Source organism: Anolis carolinensis, chromosome 2, assembly GCF_035594765.1.
Source record: "Anolis carolinensis isolate JA03-04 chromosome 2, rAnoCar3.1.pri, whole genome shotgun sequence".
Lineage (NCBI taxonomy): Eukaryota > Metazoa > Chordata > Lepidosauria > Squamata > Dactyloidae > Anolis > Anolis carolinensis.
In genome coordinates, this window is record NC_085842.1 from 324,863,607 (window position 1) to 324,881,985 (window position 18,379).

General features: G+C 43.3%; 1 protein-coding gene across 2 annotated transcripts in view; it reads left to right on the top strand.

Annotated features, from left to right (window-relative positions):
- Positions 1-18,379, top strand: part of npr2 (natriuretic peptide receptor 2) — a 93,173-nt gene that overhangs the window by 58,905 nt on the left and 15,889 nt on the right. For both annotated transcript variants that reach the window (XR_010003687.1, XM_062972680.1), the window contains exons 7-14: positions 918-1,002; positions 5,678-5,798; positions 5,908-5,982; positions 8,838-8,915; positions 9,045-9,149; positions 11,808-11,879; positions 12,077-12,236; positions 15,443-15,604. Coding sequence is in view for 1 of the 2 variants with exons in the window: in XM_062972680.1 (XP_062828750.1) it covers positions 918-1,002; positions 5,678-5,798; positions 5,908-5,982; positions 8,838-8,915; positions 9,045-9,149; positions 11,808-11,879; positions 12,077-12,236; positions 15,443-15,604 (858 nt within the window). In the remaining variant the exon portion in view is untranslated. The remainder of the gene's footprint in view (positions 1-917; positions 1,003-5,677; positions 5,799-5,907; positions 5,983-8,837; positions 8,916-9,044; positions 9,150-11,807; positions 11,880-12,076; positions 12,237-15,442; positions 15,605-18,379) is intronic.

The following is an 18,379-nucleotide window of genomic DNA, read 5'->3' on the forward strand; positions in this document are numbered from 1 at the left end:
CCTATCTTCCATCCATCCATTTAATGATCTGTCTATCTATCATCTATCTATCCATTTAATAGTATCTATCTATCTCTATCTATCTATCTATCTATCTATCTTCCATCCATTCATCCATCCATCTATCAATCCATTTAATGGTCTGTTTATCTGCCATCTATCTATCCATTTAATAATATATATCTATCTACCTATCTGTCTATCTTCCATCCATCCCTCCATCCATCCCTCCATCCAATGATCTCTCCTTCCACTCTCAGAAAACACAGCCTTTCTATTAACCAATATCTCTTGTATGAGGGGTTTGTCCTTACTATTTAATATATACACATATAAAACAATAATCATGTTTTAAATCACCAAATGTCAAAATCTCGTTCTTCTTGATCCCTTGTTTCTGCAGATTTGTTTCTTTCTTTTCCAATCAGTTCCAGAGTTTTTAGTTTTCCCTACCTGCAGTCTTTTGGGGTTTTCTTTTCTCTAAGGTCTGCTTTTACAAAGTCCTGCGCAAACTGTTCAATACTATAGCCTTGCTGCTTCTTCTTCTTCTTCAAAGTCCTTGTGTTCTCCTCCTTGGCCTTTTTGCTTCCTGTCTTGCCTTCGGCATCTCCTTCCGAGGTCTGAACCACCTGCGTCTCCTCATATATTCCAACTCTTCGTGCAGAGATCTGCTTTGGCATTGTCTTCTGGCCCCAGAAGGATCTGTAGAAGCCTCAAACTAAATTGGGAGATCCTACAGATCCAGAAGAGATCTGTAGGATCTCCCAACTTAGTTTGAGGCTTCTCTTGATCCAGCTGTATGTTCTGTGGCTGGATTTCTGCCTGGGGTCCATCCCGTAATGGTTCCCTCTGGATTCCTTCTTTGCGAGTCTTTATTTGTTTACCTTCGGTCTCTCCTTCCATGTCTTTCTCCGCAGGTCCCCTGAACACGCTGGCCATTGTGGCCCTGGGGGCCGGGCTCACCTTCATCATGTTTGGCGTCTCCAGCTTCCTCATCTTCAGGTGAGAAGAGACCCCACCCCTTCCATTATTGAGAGGTCCTGAGGGTGGGGTGGGGGCAGGACATGGGGGTCTCTGTGCCAGGGGTCTCAAGGAGGAGTCGTCTAATCCTGAGTTTTCTTGCCTTATCTTGGAGGCAACATTGGGTCCCAGATGTTTCCATCCTGATGACCCAGGCCTACCTTCAAGGGCTGCTATATTGGGTGGGGGGCATGGCAGCCAGAGCCCCAAAGCACCTGCTCCCCCCTCCACGCAGCATGAATCACAGAAATGGGGAGAAGTGTTGCATCCACTCAGCACCCTACTGTTTTAGACTCCATCGACTCTGCCATATAAAACCCAGATTATCTGCTTTGAACTTGATTATTATATGACAACTAGCTGTGCCCGGCCATGCGTTGCTGTGGCAAAGTATGGTGGTATAGGAAATAAAGTATTGAGGAATTGGTGGTAGTTAAGGTCAAGGGTCAAGGTTTTCCCCTGACGTTAAGTCCAGTCATGTCCGACTCTGGGGGTTGGTGCTCATCTCCATTTCTAAGCCCAAGAGCCAGCGTTGTCCGTAGACTCCTCCAAGGTCATGTGGCATGACTGCATGGAGCGCCGTTACCTTCCCACCGGAGCAGTACCTATTCATGTACTCTCATTTGCATGTTTTTGAACTTTAGGGTTGGCAGAAGCTGCCTAAGTGAGGCCTAACTCTGCCTGTCCCCTGGGCTGAGTGGGTTGCTAGGAGACCAAGTGAGCGGAGCTTAGCCTTCTAACTGGCAGCAATTGGATAAAAACAATTATTCCTCTCCCTCTAATTAGGACTTTATTTTTCTTTTCATTTTGTTGTATCAACCTGGAGGCGTGGATGATGGGTTGTGTTGTCAAATTTCGAGGTTGGGCGGCCTGTAGTTTTGTTGTTTTGTCGGTCGCCAGGATTCCATCACTCTTATATATATATATAGATGTAGACTAATAGAATCCCATTCAAAGCAGATAGTCTGGCTTTTTAAAGCAGTGTAGACGAGGCCTTAACAGCCATGGACTGGGTCCCGGTGGTTATTGTTGTTGTTGTGTTTATGATATTTATTTATACCCCACTTTATCTCTCCCAAAGGGGACCCGAAGCGGGTTGACACTGCTGCCCCGTTTAAATAATAATAATAATAATAATAATAATAATAATAATAATAATAATAATAATAAACTTTATTTTATATCCTGCCCCATCTCCCCGAAGGGACTCGGGGCGGCTCACAACAGGGACAAGCCCGAACAACAACACAACATATTTGACAAAACTTAAAACATTTCAACAATACACAAAATAATATAATGGACAATACATTAAAAGACAAGCAGATAAAATCAGAGCAATTAAAATTTAAAATATACAAGTACAGTAGAGTCTCACTTATCCAACATTCACTTATCCAACTTTCTGGATTATCCGACACAGTCTGCCTCCCACCCCAAACCACAGCTGTTTCTCTAGGCAGCAAGGATCGAACTTTTTATAGATTTAATTTCCAACAATGTTGCTACTGTAAGTTTGTTTTATGCAATTCTATCTTTATTTGTAGCCAATTTGTTTGTAGCCAGTGTTTTTGTAGTCAATGTTTTCAATACATTGCGATGTTTTGGTGCTAAATTCATAAATACAGTAATTGCTACATAATGTTACCATGTTTTGGACTGCTTTTTCTGTAGATTTGTTGTAAAACGTGTAGTTTTTGGTGCTTAATTTATAAAATCATAACGTAATTTGACATTTAATAGGCTTTTCCTTAATTACTTCTTATTATCCAACATTTTCGCTTATCCAACATCTGCTGGCCCATTTATATTGGATAAATGAGACTACTGTATACAAACATTAAAACAGAATTAAACACAAACTTTATTTAGAAATTCAGGTAAAATCCATCAAACATACTCAAAGTTAAGAACCATAGCAGGGTTCCCCCAACTTGAAGTCCAAAACAACTGGGAGGAGGGCCCAAGTTTGCCCATGCGTGCTATAGAGGTTGTTGGAGGGTCCTTTGGTCTGTGATGGCGAGGAAGCATCCCTCTCCCCGTTTCATTCTTTCATTCATTCATTCATTCATTCATTCATTCATTCATTCTCCATGACCTTGGTGGGTTTACGGTTATGGGACGTGGTCACGGAGCCAACCCTGAGATGCCCTTTCGGAAGAGTGACAACAGTGTTTCCCAAACCCTTCTATTTTGGGTGGTCAGGACTTTAGCTCTCAGAATCCCAAATTGTTGGCCAAGACAAAGAAAGCTTCTGGAAGTTGAACTCCAAACTCTTGAAGGACCAGAGCCTAGGTCAGTGATGGCCAACCTATGACACGCGTGTCAGCACTATGTTGTTTACTCCATGGGGATTATGAACATTACATTTTTATATAGATAGATATAGATAGATATAGCATTCTATTATTATTGTAGTATATTATATTATTACTATTATATTATTACTAGCTGTGCCCGGCCACGCGTTGCTGTGGAGTTGTCTGGTGGTGGTGGTGAGAAATTGTTGAGGTAGTGGTGGTATTGAATGTCTGTTGTATGGTTGTCTTTATGTTTAGTATGCACACTGAAGTGGATTATATGGCAGTGTGGAGTCAAGATAATCCAGTTCAAAGCAGATCATATAAGATTCTAAATAAGTTATATAGCTGTGTGGAAGGGCCTTGAGTCTACACTGCCATATAATCCAGTTAAAATCTGATAATCTGTGGAAGAGGCCTAAGTGAGGCCTAACTGTGCCTGTCCCCTGGGCTGAGTAGGTTGCTAGGAGACCAAGTGGGCGGAGCTTAGCAATTGGATAAAAACAATTATTCCTCTCCCTGTAATTAGGACTTTATTTTTCTTTTCTTTTTGTTGTATCAACCTAGAGCCGTGAATGATGGGTTGTGTTGTCAACTTTCAAGGTTGGAGGTCCTGTAGTTTTGTTGTTTTGTCCGCTGCCCTGATGCCATCACTCTTTTATATATATAGATTATATTATTCATTATTCATGACTACATTTATTTATTTATTTATTTATTTACAACATTTCTACCCCGCCCTTCTCACCCGAGGGGGCTCAGGGCGGCTTACAACAACTGGCGAAAATTCAATGCCAAACAGATCAATAAAACAGCAACACATTTAAAACCATTAACAACTATTCATAAAATACAACACATAAAATACATAAAATACATTAGTCAGCTAAAACATATAGTTACTTAAAACCACTTTTCCACAGAAACCAGAATAGAGAGAAATTGAAACCAGAATAGAGAGAAATCAGCGTGGAAACTGCAAGAGGTACCATAGATTGTTGTACATAGAAATAATGGTAGTAAATAGTTTTTGATTTACGAAATACAGTTATATATTACAATTATACATTTTTGTTATTTAAACTATACATATTGCGAAATTTTGGTTTTTTTTCTCAAAGTGACACACCACTCAAGTCATGCTAGGTTTTTTGGCAAATTTTGACACACCAAGTGCAAAAGGTTGCCCATCATTGGACTAGGTAAACAATGTCTGCTGGGTTGTTTTCCGGGCTGACTGGCCATGTTCTAGAAGTATTCTCTCCTGACGTTTTGTCCACATCTATGACAGGTTGTGAGGTATATGGAGAAACTAAGCAAGATCATTCATACTGGCCTCCAACTGACAAGAGTTCTTCTCTCACCCTGGACTTTCCACGGATATATACAAACCTTCCTTGCTGAGTTTCTCCATATACCTCACAACCTCTGAGGATGCCTGCCATAGATGTGGGCGAAACGTCAGGAGAGAATACTTCTAGAACATGGCCATACAGCTCGGAAGACATACAACAAACCTGTGATCCCAGCCATAATAATAATAATAATAATAATAATTTTATTTTTGTACCCTGCCACCATCTCCCCAGAGGGACTCGGGGCGGATTACAGATATACAGTAGAGTCTCACTTATCCAACGTTCTGGATTATCCAACACATTTTTGTAGTCAATGTTTTCAATATATCATGATATTTTGGTGCTAAATTCGTAAATACAGTAATTACTACATAGCATTACTGTGTATTGAACTACTTTTTCTGTCCAATTTATTGTATAACATGATGTTTTGGTGCTTAATTTATAAAATCATAACCTAATTTGATGGTTAATAGGCTTTTCCTTAATCTCTCCTTATTATCCAACATATTCGCTTATCCAACGTTCTGCCGGCCCATTTACATTGGATAAGTGAGACTCTACTGTAAAACCAACATACAATACTATCAAATACAAAAACACACAAATAAATTTAAAAGGCATTAAAAATCACAGTCATTATAAAACACTTGAGAAACACAGCAATAAAAACATAAAATGAGCTGGGCAAAGTGCACTGAGTGGAACTTGTAAACAAGAAGGAAGTTAAGGTGCTACAAGGTCATGGGAAGAGCCTTAGACTGGGGTGAACTCTGAGGCTATGTCAGGGAGTCATGAAAGACTTCGACAACACAATGCCTGCTGGCTATTAGGAATTGTAGAAGTTGCAGTCCAAAACACCTGGAAGGAGGACCCAACTTAGCCCATGCTGTTCTGTAATCTTTGCCCAGCAGTTGTCTATCTTTGATGGCATTTGATGGCATGGCTTCTTAGGACACCTTATTGACGTCCTTCTTCCATGCTGCCTCTGTTTCCTAGGAAGCTGATGCTGGAGAAGGAGCTGGCCAGCATGCTGTGGCGCATCCGCTGGGACGAGCTGCAGTTTGGGAGCTCCGAGCGCTACTACAAGGGGGCCGGCAGCCGGCTGACCCTCTCCCTGGTGGGTGCGCGGGCTCTCCCATTGATGGGGGTGATGGACCCCCTCTTTCCAGCCCATGACCCCCTCCCCATGCCTTGACCACGCTCTTCTCCTCTCCTCCCAATCTCAGCGAGGGTCCAGCTACGGGTCACTCATGACGGCACACGGCAAGTACCAGATCTTTGCCAACACGGGGCTCTTCAAGGTGAGTGGCTCACCTCTGCATTGTCTTCGTTGCTGTTTGTGTGTCCATGGTCCTGGGATTTTGGAGAATTACGATCTTTTGAAAGGCATGACCTTGTTAGTGTTGGGAATGGACGAGCCGTTAATCTCTAATCACCCTCTTTATGAGGTAAATTCCCATTAAAATAGCAGAGTAAAAATTGCAGCAGCGGTGAGACTTACGCGGCGTGAGTTTGGAAGGCCTCTGTGTCATCAGGAAGGCAAAGGGATGCAAAGTTAGCTTTAAAGTTTAAAAGCATTTATTGAGGTAAAAAGAAATCCACTGATAGATAGAAAAGGTTCGGACCTAACTAGCTAATCTATCCTGTTCTAATACACATAGACGGATTAAAATAACAAAGGTATAGATAGCTACATCTTGACTATAAGAGCGGACAGAATGCATCCTCTCTCTGGAACAAAGCAGGAAGCAGGAATGGCGACCAAGCCTCATGGGTCTCTTCTTCTCTAGGGCCATAAACATTCCAAAAGCCAAATTGGGGAAGTTACAGCAAAGCCCTAGGAGAGATCACATTTCTAAAGCATCAAAGGGGTGGGTTGACCTAAACAGGACATGAGGGAGGAAACAGTGGTGAAGCCTAATCAAAGCATGCATGGAACTGGGGAAGGTGTCCCTAACTCTTTTCTAGGCTTCCTATCTAACCATAGAGACTTAAGCAGTACAGGATGACATTTTTTCCTCAACAGTTAGAAATTATTAACCTCCTTGGGCCCGGGCTGTGGCGCAAGCTGGAGAGCAAGCCAGCTGCAACCAGCTGCAATGAATCACTCTGACCAGGAGGTCATGAGTTCGAGGCCCGCTCGGAGCCTATGTTTTTCTTGTCTTTGTTCTATGTTAAAAGGCATTGAATGTTTGCCTATATGTGTAATGTGATCCGCCCCGAGTCCCCTTCGGGGTGAGAAAGAAGGGCGGAATATAAATGCTGTAAATAAATAAATAAATAAATAAATTCTGGGAAATGGAAATCTCCATAACCTTTTGGGAAATGGCACTCACCATCATTTTGGGGAAATCAGGAATCTCCCCGAGAAGAGTTCAAAACTCATTTGAGTCAACCTTCTCCTTAGTCCACTAGCATTCATGCAAGGCAATTAGGCTTCTCAGCTGTTAAACTGATATACCTAGATATCTCTTTGAACTGTGAGGAACAAAGCACAATATGCCAATGCACAATAAAATATACAAATGCATATACATATATATAGCAGAGTTTCTGAAGTGTTCTTTCAGTTACCCCCAAAAATCTACTTTCTCTTAAAACATCTTGGTTTCAATCATGTTCTCAAGAGACAAAATAAGTAGACTTCTTTACTAGTAACATACATGAATATAAGCCGACCCGAATATAAGCCGAGGCATCTAATTTTACCACAGAAAAAACCTGGGAAATCATTGACTTCAGTATAAGCCGAGGGTGGTAAATTTCAGAAATAAAAATATATACCAAAAAAATTACATTAATTGAGGCATCAGTAGGTTAAATGTTTTTGAATATTTACATCAAGCTTTAATTTAAGATAACACTGTCCAACTCTGATCAAATCATTATTATCATCTTCTTCAATGTAAATTTGCTTATGTATCCTTTTAATAATAATAGAATAAAATAATATATGTAATAATAATAATAATAAATACAGGAAAATAATACATGTAATAATAAATAGAGTAGAATAATAAATGTAATAACAACAATAATAGAGTGAAATAATAAATGTATTATTATTAATATTATTATTATTATTGTTATTATTAATAATAATAATAGAGTAAAATAAATGTAATAGTAGCAACAATAATAGAGTACAATAATAAATGTAATAATAATAGAGTAAAATAATAAATGTAATAATACCAATAATAATAGAGAAAAATAATAAATGAACCAGTATAAGCTGACCCAAATATAAGCCAACCAGGATCCTCACCTGAGTATAAGCCGAGGGGGGTTTTTTTAGTCCTAAAAAAGGAGCTGAAAAACTAGGCTTGTACTTGAGTATATACAGTAGTTGGTTTACTTCATGTATTCAGCATACAGGTACATTGCTTATCAGTCCAGTTACAGACAGGATTTGAAGTAGTTTCTCTGTGTAGGCATCTTTCTCATAATCAACAGTCCAAATTCTAAAGCATCTCTCTGTCCTGAGAGTCTAATAGAGTCTTAACAACACAGAGTTAAGGTAAAACTTCAAACCAATACACACATATACAATACAGTAAACATACTTTTGAACAATTCTTGGGGGCCGGGCTGTGGCGCAGGCTGGTTAGCAGCCAGCTGCAATAAATCACACTGACCAAGAGGTCATGAATTCAAGGCCAGCCCGTGCCGGGGTGAGCACCCGACAATTAAAAATAAAATATAGCCCCTCCTCGTTGCTGACCTAAGCAACCCGAAAGATAGTTGCTTCTATCAAGTAGGAAATTTAGGTACCACTTACATGTGGGGAGGCTAATTTACGACACCATAAAAATTATCCAACCGCCGTTGGAATGAGGAAGTGCCATCACAGTGGATGATGAAACAGCTGCTCTCCCTGTGGCTGGATCAAGCATACCCTCAGGCAACTGGAAGCTGGAGAAGGTTTAAATTGCCTCTGCGTCTGTCTCTGTCTCTGCTCTATGTTATGTGGCATTGAATGTTTGCCTTATTTGTGTACAACATGATCTGCCCTGAGTCCCCTTTGGGGTGAGAAGGGTGGAATATAAATACTGTAAATAAATATAAATACTGTAAATAAATGTTGGTTGCCTGTGTCCCTCTTTCTCCTCCTAATGCATCCTTTGCCTCTCTGGGCGCGTCGCTTGCCTTCCAGGGGAACGTGGTGGCCATCAAGCACGTCAATAAGAAGCGCATTGAGCTGACGCGGCAGGTGCTCTTTGAGCTCAAACACGTAGGTACCGGGAGCAAATCAGTGGGGCCTGTGGGTCGGTGATGGCACCCTACCATGGCACTCAACGCTGATATTGTGGCCTCCTTTGTGGTGGCCTTATTGCCCACGGCATATCTCTCATGCTTCCAGATGCGGGACATCCAGTTCAACCACCTGACCCGGTTCATCGGGGCCTGCATTGACCCTCCCAACATCTGCATCGTGACCGAGTATTGCCCCCGGGGCAGCTTGCAGGTGAGAGGGCCGGGCTAGCGTTGGCAGGGGGGCTTTGCCTTTGGGTCCCAGTCCACTTGATCCCCATGCTGCTTGGGTTCTTCCGAAATAAATGGAACCATATACACCCCAAAATGCTTGGCAAGAGGCGAGTGTGTCACGCTCACTTCAAACGATCAGCATGAACGCAGATCAAAGACAGCTGCTATCAAAACCAATCTTTATTGAAGAATACACAACTTGGGAAAAGTCGAGAATGACATAATGTTTACCATACAATCAATTTTATTACCTTTGCTACTACGTCACATCACACGTAAATATCATCACCAAACCCCACCCCCTGTATCACATTTCTACCATTTCCACACAAACTACTCATTATAATTGTTTTGATTTTCACTCCACAAGTTCCCATGCTCTGCTGCCAGGTGTTTTCATGAGCCGTCGAGGAGTGCTCTTTGTTATGGCTCCAATTCCAGAGCTTGCAGACTCAGCTCTGGGAATTGGCCCCATGACACGAGTGCAATGAGTCCCGAGACCAAGGCACAAGTCCACAACCTTTTGATGGAGCCCATGCATCAGAGCAGGTGCTGCTCCCGTTTAGAATTCAGAATAGCTTTATTGTCATTGTGCTATTGCACAGTGAAATTAAATCCCTTCCCCAGCACACACCACAAAACAACACACTCATCCCTCTACACTCCCACCACCACCGCACAGCCCCCAATGCCACATCAATGTGAAGCCATAAAGTTCAATATAGTTAGGGTAAAAGTGGTCTCTCAGCCTGTTCGTCCTTGTCTTTGTCACCCTGTACCGTCTGCCAGTACTGCAGGCAGTGGTCCCAAGGATATTCAAGCAACATTGGGTACATACACAAATACATAGACTAGAATAGAATAGCTTTATTGCCATTGGACGAAATTAAATCCCTTCCCCAGCACACACCACAAAACAACACACTCATCCCTCTACACTCCCACCACCACCGCACAGCCCCCAATGCCACACCAATGTGAAGCCATAGAGTTCAATATAGTTACAGCTCTAGGGTAAAATTGTCTCTCAATCTGTTTGTCCTTGTCTTTGTCACCCTGTACTGTCTGCCAGGTGGCAATAGTAAGACATTTTAAGGAAGGCCTTCCTTTTGAAATGTGGAGAAAGTAGGCAAGCAGTGGTCCCAGTGACACTCAAGCTACACTGGTTATATAAATGAATACATAGAATAGAATAGCTTTATTGTCATTGTACTATGGCACAACGAAATTAAATGCTTTCCCCAGCACACATCACAAAACAACACACCAGTCCCTCCACATTCTAATTGCTATGGCATAGCCCCCAATGCCACATCAATGCGAAGCCATGGAGTTCAATATAGCCAGAGCTCTAGGATAACAGCGGTCTCTCAGTCTGTGTGTCCTTCCCTTTATCACCCTGTAACGTCTGCCCGATGGCAATAATTCAAAATAAGAATATGCTGAGTGAGATGGATCCTTAAGAATGCTCTGTGGGGGTGTGAAAGGTGACCACAACTGCTCACCAGCCCCACGGCCAATGCTGGGAGATGGTCAGGGCCGAGAGGACTATGGTCGGCTGCCCAATGACCATCCCTGTGGGCTGTATTTGTCGCACCTCAGGGTAGCTTCACCTTGCTGAACACACCAGGCTGTACACAGTTCGAAGTCTTTTGTAGTTTATTAGGAAATAGGAAATAATTAGTTCTTGAAAGCAAAAGTAAAGATCCAAAAGATAGTTGCAAAACCAAGGCTATACAGAATAATCCAAGAGAATCTTAGGCATGAAACAAGGTTCCAATAATACATGACATAGTCCCATGAACTTGATTGCAGGATAATCCAAGATGATAATAATAATAATAATAATAATAATAATAATAATAATAATAATACTTTATTTATATACCGCCCTATCTCCCGGATGGGACTCAGGGCGGTTTACAGTCATAAAAGCAACACAAACATTACATAACAGCATAATACACATTATTAAACAAAGTAAAATAATACAGTTATAACAATAAATCACACTTACATTTAAGAGAGCAAGAGCTGCTTCTAACTCAAACGAGACGTTGCTCTTGACAAAGGTTTCTCTCTCAGCACACCCTTTAATATTCTCTGCACAGCATGAATGCATTTCTTTGCCCTCTGACCTCTTTCTCTTTTTTGTTTGCTAATCTGACACTCCTGCGAACCCGAAATTCCAAACGGCCAGCCCGATCTAGAGATGCCGTTCCATCAAGGCCAGACAGCTCATTAACAGCAGCCTCTGTCTGCTTCCTATCTAGCTGGGAGCTATCCTCCCTTTGCACCTGGCTAGCTTCAGTATCATCAACACCATTCCCTGCCGTGGGAATGCCTCCCTGCTCCTCATCTCTCACAACAGGGACACTCTGAACCTGAATCCCATAATTCCCATCCGAGTCATCTTGAACCTGAATCCCATAATCCCCATCCGAGTCATCTTGAACCTGAATCCCACAATCCCCATCAGAGCCACTCTGAGACTCCAGCCGAGTCGCAACAGTATTCAACCCCCGGAGGCTGGACTCTCATTGGCTTGGAGGTCCTTTTCCTGCAAGGGGGTTGGACTAGATGGCCCATGTGGTCTCTTCCAACTTTATGATTCTATGATTTCTTCCCTTCCTGGCAGGACATTCTGGAGAACGAGAGCATCAACCTGGACTGGGTCTTCCGCTACTCCCTCATCAATGACATTGTGAAGGTGAGGCAGGCGCATCGTGTGCTGCTTGGAGACCAAGACCATGACCAGGCCTCTGATGTGGGCACTGACTGCTGGGCTTGGGTCACTCACTGGGTGCCTTAATGCCGGGTCATGGGTCATACTCTCCAAAACTCCACCCTGTCTGTCCCCACCCCCTTCCTCTGTCCACCAAAACTTCCACTGTCTGTCCGGCGCAGGGCATGGCCTTCCTGCACAACAGCATCATCGGCTACCACGGCAGCCTCAAGTCGTCCAACTGTGTGGTGGACAGCCGCTTCGTGCTCAAGATCACAGACTACGGCCTGGCCAGCTTCCGCCAGAGCAGCGAGAGCGAGGGAAACCATGCCTTGTATGCCAGTGAGTGCCCCCCCCCATTGGATTGCTCCCCTTGCCCCCCATTTCTGATGCACAAAGCCACACCGGTCAGTGGAGCATGACCCTTTGCCTGTCTCCTGACCTCTGCTTGAAGGCATCTCCTGCCATCGGGGCAGCAGGAAGAGGAGGTGTATTATTGGGTTTCTGTAAGTATATTAAGATAACTTAGAATGAAATACGAGGGTTATCCAGAAAGTAGATTACGTTTTGGAATTAAAAATGAACAAAGTATAGGAGAAAACATTTACCATATGCAGTTGAAAGCCACACCCAAATACCACTTCTCAACATAGTCGCCATTCAAATCTAGGCACTTACCATAGCGAGGAATGAGCTTGGCAACTCCTTCCCCACAAAACACTGCCGCTTGTGTCCTCAACCAGCGTTTTGGCAACGATGCGCAGCTGCGGGAAGGGCTGACCGGCTGGTTGAGGACGCAAGCGGTAGAATTTAGTAGGGAAGGAGTTGCAAAGCTCCTTCATCGCTATGATAAGTGTCTAGATTTGAATGGCGACTATGTTGAGAAGTGGTATTTGTGCGTGGCTTTCAACTGCATATGGTAAATGTTTTCTCCTATACTTTTTGAGGACGCAAGCAGCAGGGTTTTGTGGGGAAGGAGTTGCCAAGCTCATTCATCGCTACGATAAGTGCCTAGATTTGAATGGGGACTATGTTGAGAAGTGGTATTTGGGTGTGGCTTTCAACTGCATATGGTAAATGTTTTCTCCTATACTTTTTGAGGACGCAAGCAGCAGGGTTTTGTGGGGAAGGAGTTGCCAAGCTCATTCATCGCTACGATAAGTGCCTAGATTTGAATGGCGACTATGTTGAGAAGTGGTATTTGGGTGTGGCTTTCAACTGCATATGGTAAATGTTTTCTCCTATACTTTTTGACGACGCAAGCAGCAGGGTTTTGTAGGGAAGGAGTTGCCAAGCTCATTCCTCGCTATGGTAAGTGCCTAGATTTCAATGGGGACTATGTTGAGAAGTGGTATTTGGGTGTGGCTTTCAACTGCATATGGTAAATGTTTTCTCCTATACTTTTTGAGGACGCAAGCAGCAGGGTTTTGTAGGGAAGGAGTTGCCAAGCTCATTCATCGCTACGATAAGTGCCTAGATTTGAATGGCGACTATGTTGAGAAGTGGTATTTGGGTGTGGCTTTCAACTGCATATGGTAAATGTTTTCTCCTATACTTTGTTCATTTTTAATTCCAAAACATAATCTACTTTCTGGATAACCCTCGTATTTCCCAAGGATCTCAGGGAGACCTACAGGAAAATCTGTTCGAACAGTTTGAAGCAGTTGAATATAATAATTTAAGCAGGCTAAAAGCATATGAAATAATTGGGCAAGTTAAAAGGGGGGAATAAAAAAATCAGTGCAAAAGCAATTTAAAGGACCGGGATCAAAAATAATTCCCAAAGAATTGCAATTGGAGGAATAACATCTGGCCCCTGGTTTGATATTCAAGCTGACGTAGGCCCATGCAAATGATAATTATATTATTATGCAATGCTCCTATTTTTGGACAGGAGCAGAGACACAATCTGTTGCCTGTCCAGGCCCATTGCCCAAGCAGAACAAAAGTGTTGCCCTTGCATTCCGGGTCCTCAATGAGCATTAGAGTGAGTGCCATGGAAATCTCAATAATAATAATAATAATAATAATAATAATAATAATAATAATAATAATAATACAGTAGAGTCTCACTTATCCAACACTCGCTTATCCAACGTTCTGGATTATCCAACGCATTTTTGTAGTCAATGTTTTGAATACATCATATTTTGGTGCTAAATTCGTAAATATAGTAATTACTACATAGCATTACTGTGCATTGAACTACTTTTCCTGTTAAATTAGATGTATAATTTGTAAAATCATAATCTAATTTGATGTTTAATAGGATTTTCCTTAATCTCTCCTTATTACACTAATTACAATATAACATTACTGTGTATTGAACTACTTTTTCTGTCAAACATGATGTTTTGGTGCTTCATTTGTAAAATCATAACCTAGTTTGATGTTTAGTAGGCTTTTCCTTAATCCTTATTATCCAACATATTCACTTATCCAACATTCTGCCGGCCCGTTTATGTTGGATAAGTGAAACTCTACTGTACTTTATACCCTGCCACCATCTCTCAGGGGACTCGGGGCAGCTTATAAAGCACTCAAATTTGCGACATATTAAATACAAAAATTGCAGAAACAATAACTTAATAGCAGGCAACATAAATATCTCACTTCATAAAACCCTTTGGTTAAAATCAATAAAATACAGCAATAGCTGCAGATATAAAACAAAGATAGTCAATCTAGTAATGTAAAGAGCTTGGTGACATCTTGGTGACCCATTTATTACAGGCATCTTTTTGCAGATTGCACCAGAATGCAGCAAGACGTGTTACACGGGAGAAACTTCCATGGTGCAAAAGGCAGGGTCAAGCATCATTGCAATGGCCAGGAAGGCAATTTCAACAATGGGGTTGCTGTGAGTTTTCCGGGCTGTATGGCCATGTTCCAGAAGTATTCTCTAGGCAGGCATCGTCACAACCTCTGAGGATGCTTGCCATAAATGTGGGTGAAACATCAGGAGAGAATACAGTAGAGTCAAACTTATCTAACACTTGCTTATCCAACGTTCTGGATTAGTCAATGTTTTCAATACATCATGATATTTTGGTGCTAAATTCGTAAATACAGTAATTACTACATAGCATTACTGTGTATTGAGCTACTTTTTCTGTCAAATTTGTTGTATAACGTGATGTTTTGGTGCTTCATTTGTAAAATCATAACCTAATTTAATGTTTAATAGGCTTTTCCTTAATCTCTCCTTATTCTCCAACATATTCGCTTATCCAACGTTCTGCCGACCCGTTTATGTTGGATAAGCGAGACTCTACTGTACTTCTGGAACATGGCCATACAGCCCGGAAAACATACAACAACCCTGTGATCCCAGCCATGAAAGCCTTGGACAACACAATTTCAACAATGCTTTGCAATTGCCTTCCTTTTAGCCTTTGTGTGCGCACTTACCCCCTTTGTCGTGGGATGATACCAGTGTCGGCATCAGTAGGGCCTCTGGCGGGAGAACTTCCTACAATTGGGGGCCACATCAGAGAAGGCCCTGCTGTGCTATTCAGCGCCTTTCTTCTCCCCCAACCCATCTGCAGAGAAACTGTGGACGGCCCCGGAGCTGCTGCAAAGGGGGCACCTGCTCCTCTCCCCGCTGGCGATGCAGAAGGCCGACGTCTACAGCTTCGGGATCATCCTGCAGGAGATTGCGCTGCGCAACGGGGCCTTCTACGTGGAGGGCATGGACCTCAGCCCCAAGGGTGAGGAGGAGCGGGAGGGCAGCAGAGGCCTCGCTATGTTGCGGGGCCACTCGAAACAGAGCCCAGACCTCCTTCTGCACCTCAGCCGAGGGGCTGCCTCTGAAGTAGGCTTGTGGGGAGAGGGTCTCGGTCCACAGGTGGCTTTGGGGGGCCACTCCCTGCCTCCCTCCTTGGTATCACATCCTGCCCTTTGCAAAGCCATGGGGTGCTTGTGGCAGGTGGGCATCGAATGTTGGTCCTCCAGGTCTCTTGAACCTCAGTTCGTAGAATTGTATAGTTAGGACGCCTGGCTTGACAGCAGTGTGTGCGAAAAAGACCTTGGAGTCCTCGTGGACAACCAGTTAAACATGAGCCAGCAATGTGATGCGGCTGCTAAAAAAGCCAATGGGATTCTGTCCTGCATCAATAGGGGAATAGCGTCTAGATCCAGGGAAGTCCTGCTCCCCCTTATTCTATTCTGCCTTGGTCAGACCACACCTGGAATCACACTGTGTCCAATTCTGGGCACCGCAGTTGAAGGGAGATGTTGACAAGCTGGAAAGCGTCCAGAGGAGGGCGACTAAAATGATGAAGGGTCTGGAGAACAAGCCCTATGAGGAGCGGCTTAAAGAGCTGGGCATGTTTAGCCTGCAGAAGAGAAGGCGGAGAGGAGACATGAGAGCCATGTACAAATACGTGAAGGGAAGTCATAGGGAAGAGGGAGGGAGCTTGTTTTCTGCTGCCCTGCAGACTAGGACACGGAACAATGGCTTCAAACTACAGGAAAGGAGATTCCACCTGAACATCAGGAAGAACTTCCTCACGGTGAGAAGGGCTGTTCAACAGTGGAACTCTCTCCCCGGGGCCGTGGTGGAGGCTCCTTCCTTGGAGGCTTTTAAGCAGAGGCTGGATGGCCATCTGTCGGGGGTGCTTTGAATGCGATTTCCTGCTTCTTAGCAGGGGGTTGGACTAGATGGCCCATGTGGTCTCTTCCAACTCTACTATTCTATGATTCTATGATTCTAGGAGAGACCTCCAAAGGCCATCCAGTCCATCTTCTAGCCAGGCACTCACAGCAATGGCCATACACCTTCTGCTTTATAACCTTACTAGCATTGCCCGGCCACGTGTTGCTGTGGCTCATGGGAATGATTTGTTGGCAGTGAATAGCCTTGCTTCCTGAAAGCCTGGCTGTTTTGTTGTTATGGAAGTCCTTGTTTGGTGACCTGGATTGCAATGAATAGTGTCGGTGCGGCAGGTATGAATGGTATTTTTGGGCTGGGCTGGTTAGCAGCCAGCTGCAACAAATCACTCTGACCAAGAGGTCATGAGTTCGAGGCCAGCCCATGCCTGCGTTTGTCTCTGTCTCTGTTCTATGTTATGGTATTGAATGTTTCCCTTATAAGTGTGCTATGTGATCCACCCTGAGTCCCTTTTGGGGTGAGAAGGGCGGAATATAAATACTGTAAATAAATAAATAAATAATAATATTAGTCATTTTGATTAGCATTTAATAGCGTTGTAATCTGAAAGCCTATCTACTTCATGCCTGGGGAATTCATGTGTTTGGAGGTGTTAGCTGGCCCTGATTGTTTCGTGTCTTATAGCTCCAAACCATGGTTGATTCCTGGCTGGTGGAATCCTTTGTTGGGCGCTGTTAGGTGGCACTGATTGTTTGGTGCTTTGTATTTTCGAAGCCTGGCTGATTCCTGCCTGGGGTAATCCTTTGTTGGGAGGTGTTAAGTGGGACTGATTGTTTTCTGTCTGTGGTAGACCTGTTTTCAGAGTGTTGTTCTTTATGGGTTGCTGTGGAGAAGTGTGGTGGTGGTGGCGGGGGGGGGGGGGGGGGGTTTGCTGGGCGCGCACCGGTTCATGTTTGACGCATGCGCAGATGGGGTTTTTTCCTGTTTTTTGGCTTTTTTGGGTACCTGTTCATTTCCAGATGTTGGGTTTTGTTCCAGGAACCTAGCAGCAAGGCTGCTGGGTTCTGTTGCCAAGTTTCGAGGTTCTGGGGCGTTTAGTTTTGTTGCTTACTTCACAGCCCCCAGGCCATTACTTTTATATATATATACTAGCTGTGCCCGGCCACGCGTTGCTGTGGCGTTGTCTGGTGCTGTTGGTGAGAACTTGTTGAGGTAGTGGTGGTATTGAATGTCTGTTGTATGGTTGTCTTTATGTTTAGTATGCATTTGATTATTTGTGTTCTGTGAAAGTGGTGAGGATAGAGGGGGTCTATGTCCCTGTGTACTATTGTATAAGGAGCCCCGGTGGCGAAGTGCGTTAAAGCACTGAGCTGGAGACCAAAAGGTCCCTGGTTCAAACCCCAGGAGCGGCAGGAGCGGCTGCTGTTAGCTCCAGCTCCTGCCAACCTAACAGTTCAAAAACATGCAAATGTGAGTAGATTAATAGGTACCGCTCCGGCGGGAAAGTAAGGGCGCTCCATGCAGTCATGCCGGCCACATGACCTTAGAGGTGTCTACGGACAACGCCGGCTCTTCAGCTTAGAAATGGAGATGAGCACCAGGCCCCAGAGTCAGACATGACTGGACTTAACATCAGGGGAAACCTTTACCTTTACCTTTAGTATTGTATAGTATTTATACGTTGTCCATGTGTTGTGAAAGCTTGGGTTGTGTACAGCTGCATAGTAGAAAGGGTTGGGCTGGATGGCCCCTAGGAGTCTCTCCAAACTCTTGGATTCTATGCTTCTATTATTATTATTATTATTATTATTATTATTATTATTATTATTATTATTATTATCATCTTCTTCATCATCATTATTATGTAGAGGCT